This window comes from Pongo abelii, chromosome 5 (assembly GCF_028885655.2).
Source record: "Pongo abelii isolate AG06213 chromosome 5, NHGRI_mPonAbe1-v2.0_pri, whole genome shotgun sequence".
Taxonomy (NCBI): domain Eukaryota; kingdom Metazoa; phylum Chordata; class Mammalia; order Primates; family Hominidae; genus Pongo; species Pongo abelii.
Window position 1 is genome coordinate 13,148,136 of NC_071990.2, and position 21,181 is coordinate 13,169,316.

Consider the following 21,181-nt stretch of genomic DNA (forward strand, 5'->3'; position numbering starts at 1 on the left):
TGATGATCATCTCTTCAAAATCTCACACAATTCCAGTTAGACATTTGTCCTTGCCCCTTGGAAGCCAGCACTGTCAATCTCTTACTTTAGGTCAGTTCTTTGATTTTAAAGCCTATATTTATCATCTTTAGTTGGCTACACATACATGTTGTTTTTCAGATTTAACTGCTACTCCAAGGTACATGATGTGGTTTTAGTGCAAAGTAATGTCATTATGAGCAAGACCCATCTTTCCCTATAAGGTTGGCAAGGAAATTGTCTAATCAATTTCCTAAGTTGTTTAACTTTAAAAATGAGACGTACAAACCATCAACACCTTTTTAAGGCTTAAGAGAATTAAAAAAAGGAAGTGTATTTTCAAAAGAAAGGGAATCTGCTTTTGATTTTTTTTGCTTCAATAGAAATCCTGCCCTTTTCCAATGCACAAATATTGACGCTTTGATCTTCTTGGAAACCATCATCCAGAAAGTTTTGCGGATCAAAAATATTAAAACACTAAAGAAAATATTTTAATAAATTAGTGGGTAATATCTATAATGACTAATTTATGATAAATTGTTGGTGTTGACATGCACTCCTAGTTAAAACAGCAACTCTCAGCGTTGATGTCCAGGAAGCACACTGCACCAGCATTGCCTTCTAATTTCGCAGCTGCCTGGGAGGTGGGCACCTAGGTTTCTCCATTTAACTGATGAGGAGCCAAACACCAAGAGACAAGGTTAGCAATGGCCCAGCTGGGACTCGCACCATTCTGCTGACTCCGTTTCCTGCCTTTTTAGTACCCATGCTCAGCCAAGCATGCTAGAACACTCACCAGTGTCTAGGGACAAAGTCAAGTAGAAAAGCCACCACTGGTTTCTCCATCAGAAATAGAGAGTGCTGGGAGGGATGGGCTCTTGGTCAGACTCTGTGTGTCTTATGGTTTTGTTCATCACATCCCAATCCCAGATAATATTTCAGAAATGTGGGTCATTGGTCCCTGAAAGGACAGAGGCTGTGAACAAATTAATTTAAATCCATTACCACTGCTGGAAAAAAAAAAAAAAAACTCAAAATACAGTTTCTATTCAGGAAGGCTCAGTACCCTTGTCTATATATAGAACAGCATAGTTTCCTGCTGACTAAAGTTCAACAAAAAACAAAAGCTTTAATGTTACATGTCTTATCTTAGAAGGCTAATCCTAGGCCATGATAAACCACACAATGTATGCCTGCTTTCTTAAAAAGAAGCTGATTAACTATTTTCTTAGGCTACATTGGTTATTTCTGCTATTTTTCAGCCTCAGGCACTGCAATTTGCAGCATAATTTCTCACACATTTTTGGTCTCCAAGAGGAAAGTGGCTGATTGTTCTCTCTCCCCTCTGAAAACTCTCTTCATAACTCGTGCAGACTAAATTACAAAAGCTGTTCCTGTTGAAGTTTAATTTGGTTTTCAGTGTCATATTTGTAGATAATAAATTTTCTCTCTCCTTTGAGGAGATTAATGTCTTTCTTTTTTTTTTTTAACAGTGGATGCATTTAAAATCAGATACCAGAAAGCAATATTCCCTTTATTACATGTTTTTCTTTAGAAATGATGGTGAAATGGATCCACCTATTTTAGAGAAAGATTAAGGATTTAAAAGAGACAGTGATTTTCAATTTTATGACCTGCCCTTGATTCCCTACAAGAGTTTCAAAGGTGTTTGCCAGCCAGTAATTCCCCTCCCATGGATGGGTCACAGTGATTTCCTATTCATCAGCCTGTACCATGGAATGGAGATAAAGTGATGATTACAAAGCTCCCTTGAAAAGGGAGTGACTCTTATAATGACCCGGATGCACTGTAGATGTCTTGGCATTCATTCCTGTATGAAAGACTGAAAGTAAGGTCTGGGCCTTACCCTTATCCAGTAATGAACATGAAAGGTAAGTCAGTGTCTTCATTTTTGAAGTCTAGAGATCCCTTAAAAATATTCGGCCATTGAAGGTAGGAAAAGGCCAGGCACGGTGGCTCACTCCTGTAATCCTAACAACTTCGGGAGCCCAGGAGTTTGAGACCAGTCTGGGCAACATAGTGAGACCCCATCTGTACAAAAAAATTAAAAAATTAGCCAGGTGCGGTGACACCTGTTAGTACCAGCTACTCAGGAGGCTGAGGCGGGAGGATTGCTTGAGCCCAAAGGTCCAAGGTTGCAATGAGCTATTTAAAAAGAAGAAGAAGGAGAAGCAGGAGAAGGAGAGGGAGGAGAAGGAGAAGGAGAAGGAGAAGAAGGAGAAGAAAAAGAGGAGGAGGAGGAGGAGGAAGAGAAGAGAAGAGAAGAGAAAAGAAAAGGTAGAAAAAGGGAAGGGAGGCAGAAATGGTTATTTACCTGGGCTCTCAACCTATGCATCTCCTACTTAGTTTAACAGAGTTAAAGAGGAGAGTTGAGTTTTCCAAAAAGAAGGCTTGGTAAAGATTATTCTTGGTGGGAACAAGACCAAGGGAATAGAGTACAGCTCTTCACCTCCCTAAGGCATCCAGTAGATGTGATGAGAGGAAGGCAGTTTTAACTGTGTGCCTTTTATTGACTCGAGACTGCCATTTTCCTCTCAAGCTTTCCAAATACGTCTCTTTTCAGTGTTTCTTGTGTAAATAGCAAGCTTTCTGTTTTAGGGATACTTCTGTTCATTATTTTCTGTTCATTTAAGCTGTTCCATCCTCAAGGGGAAAATGAGGATGAAACAAAGTCCTCATCCTTGTGAGCTTACTTGTTAGTGGGAGCGACAGGTAATAAGCCTATGAATGTGTAATGTGATGTCGGGCAGGGACGGGGCACTGAAGAACCACCATGCAGGGTCATGGGAGGAGTGTGGTGGTGATGCCTCTCTATCCTCAAGGAGATGTGTCATTAAAGTGGCCACAATAGATATGAAACCCACTGCATGCCCCCTTTTTATCAGCAGCGCTCCATTGTGCAAGGCTGGATTATCCAGCCTGGTAATTATTCTGTCCTTCCTCTTGTCGCCTATTCTCTCTGCACACCTACTCACCCCCAGCCATGTGCTACTCACACAAAACTTGTATCCCCAAGCCTAGAATTCAAACCCCCTCCCTATGTGTTCCATAATAGCCCTCATCATGGGACTCTTCACAGCAAAATTCATAGCAAGAGAGTAGCTGGATTGTGTGAACATCTGTTATCCTTGCTTTTTGTTACAAAAATATTATAGTCCATGGTTTTTAAAATTTGCGGTATAAATTGCATTTCATAGTCAGCATATACATCTACAGAAAAAATGATGGGCTTTGCTGATTCTCCAGGAGAAAGCAACATGGTTCATGGAAAGAACACAGGCCCTGGGTGGGAAGACCTAAGTTCACATCCTGCTGTGATCACCGCCGAGTGAGCACTGTGTTCTCAGAAACTTCATGTCCCCATTCATAAAAAAATCAAGATAATAACAATACCCTTCTTAACTCTGCAAGTTTTTGTGGCGATTAAATGAGATGATGAACATTTACAACACACTTTCATAGGGCACTAAAGGACCATCTGTGGTAGCCATGTGGTTGTTTTGAAAGATGCTGCTGCTCCTTCATCCTGAGCTGTGGAACCCGCTGGTATCTTTAAGACATGGTGTGGAAATATTCCGAAATGGTGCATCTGTCCAACATCTTGTGAATATCATGGAATGCTGTTCGGTTTCTGCATGTTCATCCCTCTTACATTTGTCAAGAAAATGACATTATTTGGTGCTACCTAGAAGATAGGGAGCAGAAATTCATCTGTTTTTCCCCTGGAAAATAATTTAAGGCCTTTGGTCTTTGTTTAAATTCATTATAGAATGTTAGTATAAGAGGAAACCGTATAGATCTCATCAAGCTCAATGACGTCACCTTACAAAGCAGCCTAACTTTGGACAGTCTGAATTAAAGTGGGCTGACAGCCTGTGAGTATAGAATTGGAAATTGGAATATCATAAGCTCTCTCTGTTACCTCTTCTGTGCACACACAGTCCTGGAATGAAGGCCACATGGTACCAACGTGCTCTTGCTTGCATAGATCTCTGTGCCTTAGCTCCTCGAGTTGTCTTCTTAGGAAAAAGAATTCTAGAGCACTATTTCCAAAAATCCTAATGCTCCTTTCACAAAGATAATTTCCCTACAACAGCAAGACTCTATCTAAGGGTCAGGGATCCTAATTTTAGCAAATTAAGTAATTGGAAATGTAATGTGGTGTATTCTGATTGTGTGTGACTTCAATTTAAATATTTGATCAACTTATCCATCAGTTCCAAACACATGTGTGCAATGAGGAGGTAGAGGCAGGAAGATCATCAGCCTCTGTCTTGGAGAGGCTCACAGTTAATTGGGGTGGGGGTAAATGCTTAGCCTGTAATTATAACATAATGTGGCAGATGCTAGAACAAAGCTGGGAACAGAGGCTATGGATGTGCAGAGAAGGGACTGGTTTCCATTGGAAAAATCAGAAAAGGATGCTCAAATGAAATGAGATTTGAGTCATCCCTGAAAGATAGGCAGGATACTCTCTCTAGGCCAAAATCTGAAGGGTGAGTTCTGGGGCGGAGCAACTGCAGGAGCAGAGGGAGGAGGCAGGGAAGTCCACAGTGTACTTGGGCAATGGTAAGTGGTCTGATATGGCTGGAACACTAGGAAGATGGTAAGGAATAATAACAAATGAGATTGAAAGGAGTTGGGGGGTCAGATCATGAGGCACCTCTTAGTCCATGCTGTAGAGGGTGGAGTTGATCCAGTTTACAATGAGGCCTTTCCTGGCTCTTTTGATTAGGAGAATTACATGATTAGACCGGTTTGACAGCAGAATAGAGGGTGGACTGTGTGGGTGGGGAGGGGGAGGGTCTGGAAGAAGATTAAAGTTTGCAACCATTGGGGGACCACTACTTCTACATATGCAGTGGTATAGTGACATCAGTAGATCAGGTCCTGTAGTCTGATGGCCTGAATTCAATGTCTGCACACCTCTGGTTGTGTGACCTTGGCCACGTGCCTTTGCATTTTCCCATCTAAAACGGGAAGATCACAATAGTACCTATCTCTTAGGATCCTTGTGAGGCTTAAGTGAATCAACACGTGGGACAGTGTAAACATTTAGAAATGTTAACTTCCATCATCATCTGCAATAATCCAGTTAGAATGAACAAAGGTGGCCGGGCACGGTGGCTCATGCCTGTAATCCCAGCACTTTGGGAGGCCAAGGCAGATGGATGGCAAGGTTGGGAATTCAAGACAAGCCTGGCCAAGATGGTGAAACCCTGCCTCTACTAAAAATATAATAATTAGCCAGGCGTGGTGGTGGGCATCTGTAATCCCAGCCACCTGGGAGGCTGAGGCAGAGAATTACTTGAACCCGGGAGGCGGAGGTTGCAGTGAGGAGCAGAGATCACGCCACTGCACTCCAGCCTGGGTGACAGAACGAGACTGCGTCTCAAAAAAAAAAAAAAAAAAAGAATGAACAAAGGCTCCATCTCGGAGGTTAGGTTGAGATTCCTCATGTTTACCTGCAGTTTTAGAAGCTAATTAGCCCTTAGGAAGAGGGAGGGTGAACACAACCCATGTGCAATGAAGTCCATTTGAATTTGAAGCCAACTAAATGCTTAATGCCAAAGAATGTTGATGTGAGTGGTCTAGAATAGATTTTATTACACAAGTCAGCAATTCCTCAGGGAGGTTGACAGGTACTCTGGAAGATGTGACTCTCTCAGGCCACTGAGTGTCATTCAGTAAATCACTGATCTGGGCAACAGAATGAGAAAAACTATTTCACTCAAGCATCAGCCTGGAGCTCTTGCATTCATGAGGTAACAGCTTAGGAACTGAAGGCAGGAGTGCAAGTAACTGAGTTAAGTAGAACCCCACGAGCATCAGCATCTTGGTGCAGCCCCCAGAATGCCAGCCTCAGACCTGATAAGTCAGGAACTCACATAAGAGGATCTGGACAGCTCTTCATCATTCAGCGAATGCTGAAGACTCCTGATAATTAATACCTAAATGGCTTTTGAAGAGACTCACATGGTACAGTGCTGAGAATGTAGCAAGCAGCAAAGCCACTGTGGATGCTGTAGGCCAGTGGCTCCTAATCTGGGATGATTTCTGTCCCCCTGTCCCCCAGAGGACATTTGGCAATGTCTGAAGATTGTTTTGGCTGCCACAGTTGGAGGAAGTGCCGCTGGCATCTGGTGGGCAGAGGCCAGGGGTACTGCTAAGTGCACTACAATGCACAGGACAACCCTCAAAGCAATGAATTATCTGGCCAAAAATGTCAGTCATGCCTGTGTTGAAAAAGCCTGGTCTAGACCAACATTTAACCAAAACGTGATATCTGCATCATTGGTGGTACAGAAAATGAGTTTAGGGCAACCTTTTATTAGTTTTAATATTTTATGGAATATTGTATGTACTTATGCATATATCAATATTGAAAATATATGTATTACAAATATGAAAATATATCTTAACATGTTATAAACCTATACGATTTACATATAAAACCTGTTATTACAAAGATGTCATTTGCTTAGGATGAGGTTACAATAGTGTTTGAATTTTTTAAAAAGTACTGTACAGACTTAAAAAAATACAAAGTAAATAATAGTGTAAATGGACTTCAAAGATGCCATACACAAAAAAGATTAAGGAGGTGGGAGTATAATCAAGGTTTAGAAAACACTGGTTCAGATCAGGGCACAGAAAATTTTTTCTGTAAAGAACCAGATAGATAGTAAATATTTTCAGCTCTGTTGCAACTACTCCACTCTTCCATTTTGGTGCAAAAGCAGCCAAGGTGATTGGTGAATGGATGGGTCTCCTGAACGCCCTGAGTATTAAACTCAGTGAACCAGGAGTGGCCTGGTCGTCGCAGGGTAGAATACTATTACCTACCCTAGTTAGTAGGACTTAAAATAGTTATAAAGTAATGATGCCCATTTTTTACACACGTTGACAAGGTATGATATTTCCTCCATCTCGCATGGGTACATTTAGTCAGGTGTGTGTCTTATCAAAGGACACATCTCATAAGCATCACAGTTCAACTTTTGCATGCGGAATTTGTAATAGAGTAGGTTCAAATGTCAAGCCCTTCCTTTACCAACTGTGTCCTTGTGGGCCTATTCATTACCCTTTCAGAGCTTGAACTTCCTGCTTCATAAAATGGGGGGAACAGCACCTGTCCTGTACGGTTGTTGGAAAGGTGAAATGCAACACTGTGTGTGAAAATTACACATTTAGTGAATGTTCTCTCTATTCACTCCCCCTTCTTTCCTTCTCTCCTTCAATTCTTCCACTTATTCATTGAGGATGCCCTTTTTGTCATTGCCATTGATAAAGATGCTAACCAAGTCTAGAGCACCACATCCCTGCAGCACACCACTGGATGCCTTCCTGAAAATTAAAAAACCATCCCTTAGTTAATGCCTTTTGAACATGTTTTACCGACTGCTTACAAATGTATCTAAACATCAGTCATTCCAGCCCGTATTTCTTTCATTCGGCTAAAGCAATAGACAATTACTGAGCATCTACTTTGTGTCAGGCACGATACTAGGCACTAAGCATGGTAATAGGAACCAGATACAAACAGAAGACGTGGCTTCTGCCCCACAAGGAGCCTACAGCCTTGGGAGGCGAAGAGAAGATAGTAAGCAAACAGATGATCATGGTTTTCACACTAGAGGACTCTCCGGTAAACACAGGCAAGGCATTGACTGAGACAAGTATTGAGAGAGAAATAGGAATGAATAAGGTGAAGATGGCTTGGGAACACATTCCAGGCCAAGAGCATTGAATGCATAGCTGCAGGTGATCAAGGGGTCAGTTGTTTGGAGACAGAAGTAAAGAAGTGGGAATGAATCTGGGTTAATAATTTGGGCCAAATTATGTAGGGTGTGGCAGGCATGTGACACTATGTTTAAGCTACTGTTTGCAGGCTAATGGTTTTCACCTTCCTTTCAGAATGAGAGTCTGTATTTAGAGCAGATCTAGGTGATAACTATATTATATAAAACTCGTGCTACAGACACTGATGTTCTGCCGGCTGTCTGTCACCAGCGGGGCAGAGGCCACGTGTCATAAGATGCTGCATTTGAGTTGATTGGGTTCTTTGCCTCAAATAGTACAGTTCATGAGGCGTTAACTGAATTTTCATTTGCATCACTCCTAGAGCAGTAGTTTTGTAGACTTGAGAGGCATTCAAAGTTCTCAGGGGTGAGGCTCTTAGATCCAAGTTTTAGAAAGTCACTCCAACAACTCTGGAGACTGGACTGAAACCGAGCCTGCTATGAAACCACTTGGAAGGCCATGTCTGTCAATAACCAGTGAGGGTCTCATTTGAGGCCGTGTCAACAAGCGACTTCACATGCACCAGCCCTACAAAAAAGGCATGATTTACCCAGTTTTGCATTTAAGGAAACCAAGATTCAGAGGTTAAACAATTTGGCCAATGTCAAGAAGAGAGTAAGTGGCAAAACATGGACTCAAATCTGTCTTGACTCCCCAAACTGAGGCCACATATTAACCTTCCCAGCCTCCTTTTCAGCTAACTTCTATACTCTCCTTTCTTTTCTTGCTCTCCTGTGGTTCTCCATAGTTACAAAAGGGGTGGGTTTATCAGGGCATTTGTCTTCTCAGGACTCTTCCTGATGCATAGTTGGCATTCAGTGGATATTTATTAATAGGATGTTTTACAATTCTTTTGGTGGATTCACCTAGCTTCCTGGAAAACTACCTCCTTCATTCTTGAGGAAAATTAGGCATTCAAGCACATGCTAGGGTTCACACGTCAAGAAGATGACCTGATTGGACCCAGAGGTCTTTAACTCTTTCTCTAGTGCCCCAACAGGCAGTCATTGGCCACCTGACCAATCCCTATTTGACAAACCCAGTAGCATGGTACCTGGTGCCTTTCAAAGTAGCCAGCTGTCCTCCATTTAATCCCATCCTATGCAAGAAGGTCTCACCCTGCCCACGTATCTTTGAAAGACAAGAAAGCACAGCCTCTTGTTGATCACACACTACCTATGAGGTGGAGTTTCTTATCTTCCTTTGCATTTTTCTCTCTTCTTTATCTTCTTGAATCAACTTGGAGACTTCTACCTTAAGGAACTCATGCTCTCTAGTTTCCAACGTTTTTCCTTAAAAGATTCTTCCCACCAAACAAGACTATCTATTGACTGCTTTCATTCCCAGCTCCCGGCTGCCGTTATCCCCAGCTCTGTGCCTTTATAGGAACCATTGCTAATTAACCAAAAAGTGGAGAGAGGAAAAGACAGGATTCAGGCAAAACATGAGCCATGGAATTACATTTTTTGGCCTCTTCCATCCTTACTTCCTATAATACCCAATGTGGAAATCCAAGCGCAGTTGGAATGGAGTGGCTGTCACTGATAAAAGGGCTGCTTTGCAGGGTGGGCACCAAGTCCCCAGCCCCACTTTCATCACCCTTCACCACCCTGGAGGCCATCTATCGTGTACTTCACCCTCCTGCTCCCATTGTCATTTGTATTAAATTAGGTGGGAAATGGACCAATGTAAACCACTAATGTGGTAAATCACTAATAAGGTGCTGCATTTTGTAAATATGTGATTTAATCCTATTCAGTAGTTGGCTTTTTTTAAGTTGATTTAGTTCATTGCCTTGAACATCATAGCTCATAATGTGTTAACTAGATTTTTCCATTTGTGTCACTGAAGAGTTATGTGAAAAATACAAAGAGAAAAACAGCTCTTTGGAAACAATGGAAGGAAGGAAGTTAATTGAATTTACATTAGGCATAGCAATAATTTAAAGCGTAATTGAAAGTTTCAAAGGAGAGGCATGCATTCATATGTCATAAGTCAGATTTCTTTTGGATAAAATATTCAAATGTAGAACTTACTGATATATAATATAACCTCATGCTCCATTTCCTTATGCATGTCAAACACTTTTGGATGGTAAAATGCATTGAGTTTCCTGTGTTTAAAAATTCCTTAAATGAAAGATATAAATTCCACTTCCAGTTAATCTGAAAAAGAATTACAAAATTTAACTGTGGTTTCTGGCTTCATATTCTTATGATTCTTACTAGATTTAAGTTACTACATAATCCTCAGCTAGAGAATTAAGAAAATAATTATTTTCTTTATTTTTGATGACATGCATTTAGTAACTTTCGAACAACAAACTTGTATAGTTTTTTTTTCTTTTTGAGATGGAGTCTCGCTCTGTTGCCAGGCTGGAGTGCAGTGACACGATCTTGGCTCACTGCAACCTCTGCCTCCCAGGCCCAAGCGATTCTCCTGCCTCAGCCTCCCAAGTAGCTGAGACTACAGGTGCGTGCCACCACACCCAGCTAATTTTTGTATTTTTAGTAGAGAGAGGGTTTCACCATGTTGGCCAGGATGGTCTTGATCTCTTGACCCCGTGATCTGCCTGCCTCGGCCTCCCAAAGTGCTGAGACTACAGGCGTGAGCCACCACGCCCAGCAGTATAGCTTTTTTAGTTAACAAAGATATTCGATCCAAGTTGGTTCAACTTAAGAGGTAGAACCAAAAACATCATCCTCTATGCCTCTTAGAAAACTGACCTGCAAAATATCCAGACTGGCATTACCTGTGGCTCCTTGTGGGAGAGAACTTTCTCTAGGTCATCGCTAACAATGTCATGCATGGGTGTCCAGCCTTGTGTCCATCCCCCTCTTCCCTTTCTCAGCATCTCCAGCCACAGCATTTCAGTCTTTCACACACTCAGTCCCTATTAGTCGCCCTGTGTAGCTTTAGAAAACTAGAACCTCAATTATTATCTTTCTCTCCTGAATCTGTAGCTTCACTATCAAATTAATCCTTTACCCTTGCTTTTAATTTTTTTTAAATTATGGTAAATACAGATAACATAAAATTTGCCATCTTAACCATGTTAAAGCATACAGTTCAATGGCATTAAGTACATTCACATCATTGTGCAACCATCACACCACCCACGAGGAGCTGGATTTATTATTTCCTATCCCACACCACTATTCCCATCAGGAAACCGTGCCATCTTAAAATGATTCCCTATAAGATGAGCAATGGAACTTTACTTGCCCAGTAGACCCTTTGTCTCTTAGGACTGGACAACTGAGTTTTAAAATGGTTTTGATGCATTTGTATAGCACGTTAGCCAAAGTGAATTTCCTATTTCCTCCTTGTCTTTAAACAGCTCTGAGCAGCGGGTCCCCTGTTCCACTTCTTACCACAGCTCTGGGTTGCACTCGGGTGACGGGGTCACCAAAGCAGGACCTATGGGCCTTCCAGAAATAAGACAAGTGCCAACTGTTGTGATTGAATGTGATGACAATAAAGAAAATGTGCCTCATGAGTCAGACTATGAAGACTCTTCTTGTCTGTATACAAGAGAAGAGGAGGAAGAGGAGGAGGACGAAGACGATGACAGCTCATTATACACCAGTGCGTTCATCTTAACTCGTCACCAGGGGTGGGGAAGCATGCTATTGTGGAAAGAGAGCAGAGAGCAGACCCAGCAGCCCAGCAGTCTGGGTTCTAATCCCGCTCTGGTGTTGACTGGTCCTGGGTCGTAGGGCAGCTTAGTCTACCTCCTGGGGCCTCAGTTCCTACATCAGTAAGAGGAGAGGGTAAATGTCCTCTAAATGCCCTCCTTAAATTCCCTCCTAGCTCTAAAAATTGTTGCCACCTCCTACCTCTTTAAATGGCTTCTTTGTTGCTTCTCTTAGGATGCAACTTCTCCCCCACCCAAAAAAAACTTTAAGAAGTTTAAAACTCTGTCCCTGTCTAGCAAACACTCAAATACTACCCACTGTGTATGCAACAAATTCACTTTTTAAGCATACCTCAGCATCTTTAGAAGGCCTCAATTTAAATTTCTTATTTATGACCTTTAAATGTGCTAAGAGACAAGAGAAGAAATGAAGAAAGCAAAGTTCAAAACCTATCACTCTGGCCATGAACAGTAAATAAATTTTAGTTACGTGAGTACAGCCTGATATTTGGCCAACTTTTTAATAAATGAACTTATGAGAATAGCAACCATGCATTGAACATGTACTGTGTGCCTGACAATGGGCTACGGTTTTAATCTCTCACCTACATCTCACAACAACCCTGAGGCATGGACGCTAGTGCCTCGTTTTACAGATAAGGGCAGAAAATGGAGAAACAAGGCGCTGGCCCAGGGCCTCACGTCTGCTAAGGGGCAACGCTGGGGTTTGATGCGGGCTCTGTCACATTCTGAAGCCCATGTTCTAAAATTAGCAGAGGAAGAAAGAAGAAAAGCACTACTCAATAAAGCCCAAAGCCATCCTCAGACTTGTTGCCTGCTGGTGATTTCTCTTGCTCTCTACTTACCAGGCTTCAAATAGCTGGCTCCAAGTGAGACCTGGCGAGCTATGAAGGGATCCAAGTGATGTCAAGGAAAGAACCACACAGGGCAGCCAGAGACCTCAATGATCCATGAATGGAAGGAGCAGCTGCTCAGCCCCTGTTTGCTGTTCAGTATCCAGAGAATTAAATGTTTTATACAGGGGTTTCTCAACCTCAGCACTCCCGGCATTTGGGACCAGATAATTCTTTGGTGTGGGGCCGTCCTGTACACTGTGGGATGCTTACAGGCATCCCTGGCCTCTGTCCGCTAGATGCCAGTGGCACCCTCTGCCTGCCACCTTAGTTTTGACAAACAAAAATGCCTTGGGAGTTTGCCAGGTGTTCCCTGGGGAGCAAAATCTCCACTGGTTGAGAACCACTGATTTATATCAGATGTAGGGAAGCCCTGCCTCAGCTGCTCAGAAACCCTGGGGTTGAAAAGAAAAAACCCATCCCAGGATATTGCGTGTTTCAAAGCCCTCACTTCCACTCCCACCCCCAACCAGCCCCACTTTGTCCGCCTACCTTTTTTCTCCTTCATGTCCCCCCAGCTCCAGTGTAGTTGATCTTTTCTGTCTCTTGAGATTTCCTGGTGTAGCCTTCACCACTGAACTTCTGCAGACGCAGATCCCCGCCCACCTGCTGCCTGTTGGACTCTCATCTCTGCTTCAGGTGTCAGCCCTTCCTCCTCGTGAAACTTCCCCTAGTTGCTAAAGGCCTCTGTCCTGTCTCCCCCTTTGCAGTCCACTGCACCCCACAGCCAGTCCTGCCCTCCTTTGTGATGTCGCCTGCATGCTAGACGTTCCTGGAGAGCAGAGACCCAATCACAGGTTCCCCGTGTGCTGTCCATGTGCCCCACACAGTGTTAGGGGTAGAGTGTGTGGCAATGGCAGGACCTCTAGGAACTGAGGCATTAACCACTTTCAGGTGTTAAAACCTTGATGACTTCCTTCCTGCCTTGTATCTTATGGCGCAGGGTTGGCCCTGTGGGAGCCCAGGCAGATATATAAGCCTTAATTGACTCATTTCTGTCTCCTACAGGCTCCCTGGCCATGAAGGTCTGCAGGAAGGACTCCTTAGCCATCAAACTCAGCAACAGGCCCTCCAAGCGAGAGCTGGAAGAAAAGAACATCCTTCCCAGGCAGACGGATGAGGAGCGGCTGGAGCTGAGGCAACAGATTGGCACCAAGCTCACCAGGTAGGACAGCGGCACCCTCTGCCTCCCTGGCAGTGGGCCTTTAGCTCTCCAGGTTCTAGCAAAAGAATTCAGTCTCGGCCGGGCGCAGTAGCTTATGCCTGTAATCCCAGCACTTTGGGAGGCCAAGGCAGGTGGATCACATGAGGTCAGGAGTTCAAGACCAGCCTGGCCAACATGGTGAAACCCCGTCTCTACTAAAAATGCAAAAATTAGTCAGGCCTGGTGGCCTGTAGTCCCAGCTACTCGGGATGCTGAAGCAGGAGGATTGCTTGAATCCAGGAGGTGTAGGTTGTAGTGAGCCGAGATCGCGCCATTGCACCCCAGCCTGTGTGACAGAGCAAGACTCTGTCTCAAAAAAAAAAAAAAAAAAAAGGAAGAGACAATGGAAAACATCCCATTTTGTCTCCAAGGTTGTTTCTGTAGTGCCCTCTCTTTCATTTATCCAAATCTTGGAAAATTCACTTAATTTAAGGTTCAGGGAGAAATTGAGAGGCAGGTTTCCAGGGAGAATAATCATCTATAGAAAAGCCTCCATCATCGGGCCAGGCACGGTGGCTCACGCCTGTAGTCCTAATATATTGGGTGGCCAAGGCGGGCAGATTGTTTGAGCCCAGGAGTTTGAGGCCAGCCTGAGCAACAAAGTAAAACCCCATCTCTACATAAAATCAAAAATTAGCCAGATGTGGTGGCACATGCCTGTGGTCCCGGCTCATGGGAGGTTGAGGCAAGAGGATGGCTTGAGCACAGGAGGTCAAGGCTGCAGTGAGCCATTATTGTGCCACTGCACTCCAGCCCAGGTGATAGAGAGAGAGAGAGAAGGAAGGAAGGAAGGAAGGAAGGAAGGAAGGAAAAGAAAGAGAGAAAGAAAGAAAGAAAGAAAAGAGAGAGAGAAAGAAAGAAAGAGAAAGAAAGAAGGAAAGAGAGAAAGAAAGAAGAGAGAAAGAGAGAAAGAGAAGGAGGGAGGGAGGAAGGAAAGAAGGAAGGAAGAAAGGAAGGAGGGAAGGAAGGAAGGAAGAAAGGAAGGAGGGAAGGAAGGAAGGAAGAAAAGCCTCCATCATGTAATAGAATTGAGGACCTATGGAGAGATAAGGTGTGGTTTGATTAAGCACAAAGCAATCAGATAAACACACTCTCTGCTATATGGTTAAGTGGTTGGTAGTGATGCTTCATTACTCCACTGGGACTCTTTTTGAGTGACTGCCCTTTATGTATGGATATTACAGACATAGGCATAGCTTTATGTTATATTAAGATATTAACCACCCATGTATGTATTTGTAATCAAGGGCATGTTTATGTGACATTAGGTAACCTTTGTTGAGTACTTATTATTTGCCACCATTCTCTTAAACATTTTATATATATTAAATCGTTTGTCTTTGAGCCTGTCTATAAGATACACATTTGTATACCCATTTTACAGATGAGAACACCAGGCATAAAGAACTTTGGTTACTTTGCATAATGTCACACAGCACAGCCCTGGAATTCTCTCTCTCGAGCCCTTACTTTGTACCAGACACTGTTGTGAGTGCCTGGACATAATGTGTGGAAATCTACCAGGGCTTAATTCTGATTCTCCCTCTTACTAGCTGTATAGCCTTAAGTAAGTCACTTATTCTCCTTACCTGTGTTTCTGCATGTGTAAAAGAGTGAGTTGTGAAAATTAAGCAAGTTAATACAAGTATTTAAAACAGTATCTGGCCCATAGCAAGCAATCAGTCACCTGTTTTCACCATCACCTTTGCATTGTACAAGTGAGAAAGGTGGTGCCTAGAGGTTATGTAGACATAGGCGTCATCCAGCAGTATGCCAGTATTCTTCCCTCCCACCTGATTTATTTTGCTACCTAAGGGCAGCTTCTTTTTCAAAATTAACTTGGTTTCCTCTTGGAGGATGTTGTAATGGTACAGGGCTTTGTAAAATGGTCAACACTGATGGATGATTGGACCTAGTGTTATGCAGTCTTTAGAGTCATAGAATGAAAACATCTAACCACCTGCCACACACACACATACATACTTTCTGTCATTGACTGAAGTAACATGGCCTTCTCTTTTAATACCTCAGTGATAGTTACAGCTCTCTAGAGAGCCTGTCCCATTGTTGGACAGCCTTATTCTTAGACATTCTTCCAATATTGAACTGAAATCTGTCCATGCCACTCCCACCCATTGGTCTTATTCTGTGTTTTCTGCACCCTCATCCTCCATAACATGGCATGCTTTAGCATACTTGAAGACCATGATCCTGGCTTCCCTGAGCTCTCTCAGGTTACATAGAACCAGATCTCAGTTCTGAGGGTTGTTGGGGTGGGTGGGTGTGGTTCTGGGCTACTCCTGACCCAGCTTGTTCAAGTTTACACATTATCCTCTAGGGAATTAGAAAAAAGAGAAGGAGCAGATCTTTTATCATAGCTCCTTCCCCTCACTTCTCATTCCTCCAGCTCTGCTACAGTACAAGGAGAGCCCCAGGTACGTGAAGGGCAATTGAAGATTTATCTGCAGATGGGAGTGAGATGCCAGAGCATCTGGCTGCCCCAGTGACTTCTTCTGTGGCAAGTGTGAGAGAGAGATGGGAAGCATAGGAAGTCGGCCTGTGAGGCTGGCCACCAGCTTGTTCACTGTGGGGTCCTTGCACCTGGTTTAGACTAACACAGTAAAAAAGGGCACCATTGCCCCAGAGCATACCCTAAAAAGAGAGGCAATCCCAGCCTCTCCTGCCTGAATACATACCACAAGCCACCACCATGATTAGCTAGCAAAGGCAGCCACAAAACCCAGAGGTGGGAAGAGACATAAACCATCCATGCCCTGAAAGAAGTTATCTGCATCTGAAATCTTATCCTGGTAAATCAGCCCTTTCCCAACTCTTCCCCTTATAAGGATGCTTAAATACTGCTTGGAATTTGTAACATCCACTGAAGGTTTACCATAGTATACATCATTCCCAGCCCTCTTTCATTATGGCGGATGGCAGGTGTATTATTCAATTTGCTGCTATGAAGAAATACCTGAGACTGGGTAATTTATAAAGAAAAGAGGTTTAATTGACTCACAGTTTCCCATGGCTGGGGAGGTCTCAGGAAACTTACAATCATGGCAGAAGGCACCTCTTCACAGGGTGGCTGGAGAGAGAATGAGTGCAAGCAGGGGAAATGCCAGACGCTTATAAAACCATCAGATCTCGTGAGACCCACTCATTATCACGAGAACAGCATGAGGGAAACTGCCCCCATGATTCAGTTACCTCCACCTGGTCCTGCCCTTGAAACATGGGGATTATGGGGATTAGAATTCAAGGTGAGATTTGGGTGGGGACACAGAACCAAACCTTACCAGCAGGAGAAGACACATCAACTAGAGACAGAAAGACAAAGTAGAAAAGGCAGCATATTCAAGCCATTGAGATGGCCTGCATCCTTCCTCTGAATCCACTTTGTCCTTCACTCTTTCAACTAGGGAGTTTCTTTCTTTGTGGTAAGACCTTTGGAGGCTGTAGCCAGATTGCAGGGACTGTACCTAAAGGACGGACTGTCAGGCATGCCTAGCAAATTGGCAGAGTTGTACAGAGTTCAGCACATCAGGCAGATAGGCCATATCTATACCTCAAGGTCATTTTTGAGGTAGCACAGCCATTAATGCAGACCCAAAGAGTTTTAGGGACTATTCCCTTTAGAATTGAGAGCTCAACTCTGTGCTTCTAGCCACCCATTCATCCTGAAGCCAGGGCAGAATGAAGGGGAAATCTGAGAACCAAAAAGTGACTGTGGTAGAGAGCGAGCTACTCTGGAGTCAGGAGTTTGTGTTCTGACTCTGATTCTTTCATTCCCTAGTCATTTGCCCTGAGGGCATTAGACTAGGTCATCTCATTACTGTGTGAAAAATATGTGCTTTATGATCACAAAAAGTAACTAAAAGAATGTAGACGTGTGCTGTAGAGTTGGCATTTCTGAAGCTACAAGGCTGCAGTGTTCTCTGGCTATTAACGCACTGGAAATCTTAGGCTCTTTGAAAAGCATGTGGCCAAGTCTGTGGTCCTCATGGAGTCAGCAAGATAGAAAACATAATTTTAGCCTGACAGTTCCAATAACATAAGAAAAAAAAAAAAGACCACGATGTGGAGCATTCTAAGAATAATCCCAAATTGAGGGTGGGGAATGGGAAACAGAAACACCAAGTAAAATGATGTCAACCTCTGCAGAACCTCCCAGCATTAAGGCAGAGTTTCTACATAAAAATGCCAAAATTACTGTGCTTCCAAAAATGTTTACTTGTTGAGGCTATTGGGCAGACTCTACTAAGTCTCAATCAGCAAGTCATCTGGATTTTGTAATAAATAACTATTTCAGTCAACTGCCATTGGAGACATGTGGACTGCCTCAGGGACATGAACATTGGTCAACAGGGTTCACATGGCTCCTCCTCCATATGTAGACAGACTTTGAACTTCAGGATGGCACAGAGGACCAAGGGGTGGTGAATGATGCCATCCACTGGGGTGCCAGGCAAAAATCGTAGAGCTTCTATTTACATTCATTTCATATCATCCTTTTTAATATGGTTATTTGTGCCTGAATTGTAATGTGCACAGTGTATCACTGCAGTAGTACCTGTGTCTTATACATAAAGAAATGGTACATATGGGGACATGTGCTATGGGGACATGTGCTCAGATTCGTATTGATGAAGTTCTCTTAGAATCCACTGGTTTGAGGGTCACTTCTCAGTGCTACATGAGTAGCACTTTTTATCTCCAGTGGACACACAGAGACCTCAGGGCAATCCCTTACCCCACCTACCCCGCCCCATGGGAAGCCATTCTGCATTCTCTCTAGATCTCCTCTTGGGATTCCACATCCTGAACCCTAGGAGGTGCCCTGACTATGGGATCTTAGCCATGAGATCTACTTCTAGTTCTGTTCATTTGCCAAGCTTTTTATTCCCACAAGAGTAATGTTCCCTCATGACTCCATTTTGTTTATTTGCAATATAATTGAACATACTACTCCAAAAATTCAGTATTAAAAAATTAGACACAGAGCCATGCTTCTCAAAGTTCATAGTTAGGGTGCCCTGTCAGGGCAACCTCGTAATCTGCCAGAGACAGCATGCTCTGGCACTTCCTCACTTCCCAGCCTGTGTCACTGACAGATTGGTGAAGTGAAACCCCCAGAAGTTGCAGCTTCAGATCACTAGGTATGGGGTGTTCTGGAACTAAAGAGTAACCTAATGCCTAACAAGTTGTGCTTTTGATTCTGAAACATCCTATAAAAAGTCAGTCATTCAGTAAGTTGATAGGGCTACTCATTTTTAAAGGAAGGGACTAAGACTCCAAAACGTGACCTATTTGTGGTCAGACAACAGCCAGTCTACTTGGGACCTCACCTAGGGAACAGCTAGCTCTTCAGACCCAACAGAGGATCGACTGGCCCAGTCCTCTCCAACTGAGGTCCTCTGTCCCCACCCATACCCTCTTTGTTGTTTGGACCAGATGAAAGAAAAAGCCTGCAAAAGAAAAATAAAATGGAAAGTGCCTCACCATATACACAGGAGTTTATCATCTCAAGTGAGCTCAGGAGTAAATGAGGATTGGGGCCGTCTACCTCCCTGACATACTCCTTCCCCTAAAATATCCCTTCACCCTTAAAATATCACCCTCCTACTCAGGAATGAACTATGGGCATTTTTTTTTTTTTGGCAGTCAGAGTTGACCAGAATTTTTTCATCACCTGAGCTGGAGCAGGCAGACTCCCCACTTCTAGTTGGATGCATCTCTATGTAGAAGCTCTTGGGAGCCTGGCCACTTGGTTTGGGAAAGAACATTTCTCCTTGTGATGTCCTTTTCCTAAGCTAGACATAGCCAATAATGCAGACCACTCACCTATGATTATTCCCAATGATCAAAGGAAGATACTGACTTCATTTAAGCTACTTGGTGTATTCATTTGCTGGGGCTGCCATAACACAGTCCCACAAATCAAGTGGCATACACAACAGAAATGCACTGTCTAGGAGTTTTAGAGACTGGAAGTCTGAGATTCAGGTGTCAGCAGAGTTGGTTCCTTCTGAGAGCTGCGAGGGAGCATCTGTTCCGGGCGTCTCTCCCAGCCTCTGGTGTTTGCTGGGAATCTTTGGCCTTCCTTGGCTTGTGGATGCATCACCTCAATCTCTGCCTTCGTCTCTGCATGATGCTCTCCCTCTGTGTGCATCTCTGTGTTCAGATTTCTCCTTTCTATAAGGACATCAGTTATGCTGGATTAGGGCCCACCACCCCACCCTAAAGACCTCATTTTAACATGATTATCCCTGTAAAGACCCTGTCTCAATAAGGGGACATTCTGAGGTTCTGGGATTAGGATTTCAACCTAGAAGTTTTAGGAAGACAGAATTCAATCCATAACACTTGGAGAAGTGTCAAGTGGGTTTACCTAGAGAATGGACCATGACCCCAAATGCATGTGGGAACAGACAGATGTTGCACAGAAGTGAAGCAGACAGTGAGGAGATGAATAGGGAGTGTTGGGAACAGGGGCGAGATGAAAAGTCCACCCTTGAATCAAGAGGCCATCACTGTTCAGCTTCAACCCCCTGTTGTTTTGCAAAAATGAAGGACTAGTTTGTTAGCTCTTCTGAAAAAAATTTGGATTTTTAAAATGACAATTTCAATTTTTTTAGACTTTATAGGACTGGCACAGTGGATCACGCCTATAATCCCAGCACTTTGGGGGGCCAAAGTAGAAGGATCACTTGAGCCCTGGAGTCTGAGACCAGCCTGGGCAACACAGACCCCATGTTGACAAAACAAATTCTTAAAAATTAACTGGGCATGATGGCGTCCACCTGTAGTCCCAGCTACTTGGGAGGCTAAGGTAGGAAGATCCCTTGAGCCCAGGAGGTCAAGGCTGCAGTGAGCTATAATTGTGCCACTGCACTCCAGCCTGAGCAACAAAATGAGGTCCCACTTTAAAAAAAAAATGAGATAGGCAAAAATACATATTTGTGGACTGAATTCAGCCCAATGATTCCATCTCAGTCCTGGGCCACTTGTTTTAAATATTGGACCTGGATGGTATAGTTTATTCTAGAGTATATTCATGAAGTCTGTGTGCGTGCACTGCACATGCCGAGGAGACAATGACACAGGAATAGTAGGTATGTTGTAAACGTAAATGTGAGCACATGTATGTGTGTATCAGTAGCAATTTAAAATTAGCATCTGTAGAATCCAAATCAGTTTGAATGTACAGTCATACATTGCTTAATGATGGGATTACATTCTGAGAAATGTGTCAGGCAATTTTGTCATTGTGTGGCCATCATGAAGTGTACTCACACAAACCTAGATGGTAGAGTGTACTACACACTAGGCTAGATGGTAGAGCCTACTGCTCCTCGACTACAAACCTGTATGGTATGTTACAGTGCTGAATACTGTAGCAATTGTAACACAATGGTATTTGTGCATCTAAACGTAGAAAAGATAGAATAAAAATACGGTATTATAATATTTTGGGACCACAGTCCCATATGCAGTCCATTACCCAAAGGTTGTTATGAGGTGCTTGACTTTACTTATTTGTGTGGATTGATTGTTAATCAGTATGCCATATTCCTAAAAATG

The 21,181-nt window shown here is 43.3% G+C and overlaps 2 protein-coding genes across 5 annotated transcripts in view; one reads left to right on the top strand and one right to left on the bottom strand.

Annotated features, from left to right (window-relative positions):
• The window catches only part of PHACTR1 (phosphatase and actin regulator 1), a 571,703-nt gene that overhangs the window by 502,983 nt on the left and 47,539 nt on the right, over window positions 1–21,181 (top strand). For both annotated transcript variants that reach the window (XM_054557205.2, XM_054557204.2), the window contains 2 exons: window positions 11,183–11,430; window positions 13,402–13,558. In XM_054557205.2, the coding sequence (XP_054413180.1) occupies window positions 11,183–11,430; window positions 13,402–13,558 (405 nt within the window). The remainder of the gene's footprint in view (window positions 1–11,182; window positions 11,431–13,401; window positions 13,559–21,181) is intronic.
• Window positions 3,435–21,181, bottom strand: part of TBC1D7 (TBC1 domain family member 7) — a 106,512-nt gene continuing 88,765 nt past the window's right edge. For 2 of the 3 annotated variants that reach the window (XR_010140579.1, XR_010140576.1), the window contains 2 exons: window positions 9,879–10,007; window positions 3,435–3,724 (listed from right to left, as the gene is read on the bottom strand). The gene's annotated coding sequence lies outside the window, so the exon portion shown is untranslated. The remainder of the gene's footprint in view (window positions 3,725–9,878; window positions 10,008–21,181) is intronic. The other variant, XM_063725339.1, reaches the window with a different exon arrangement.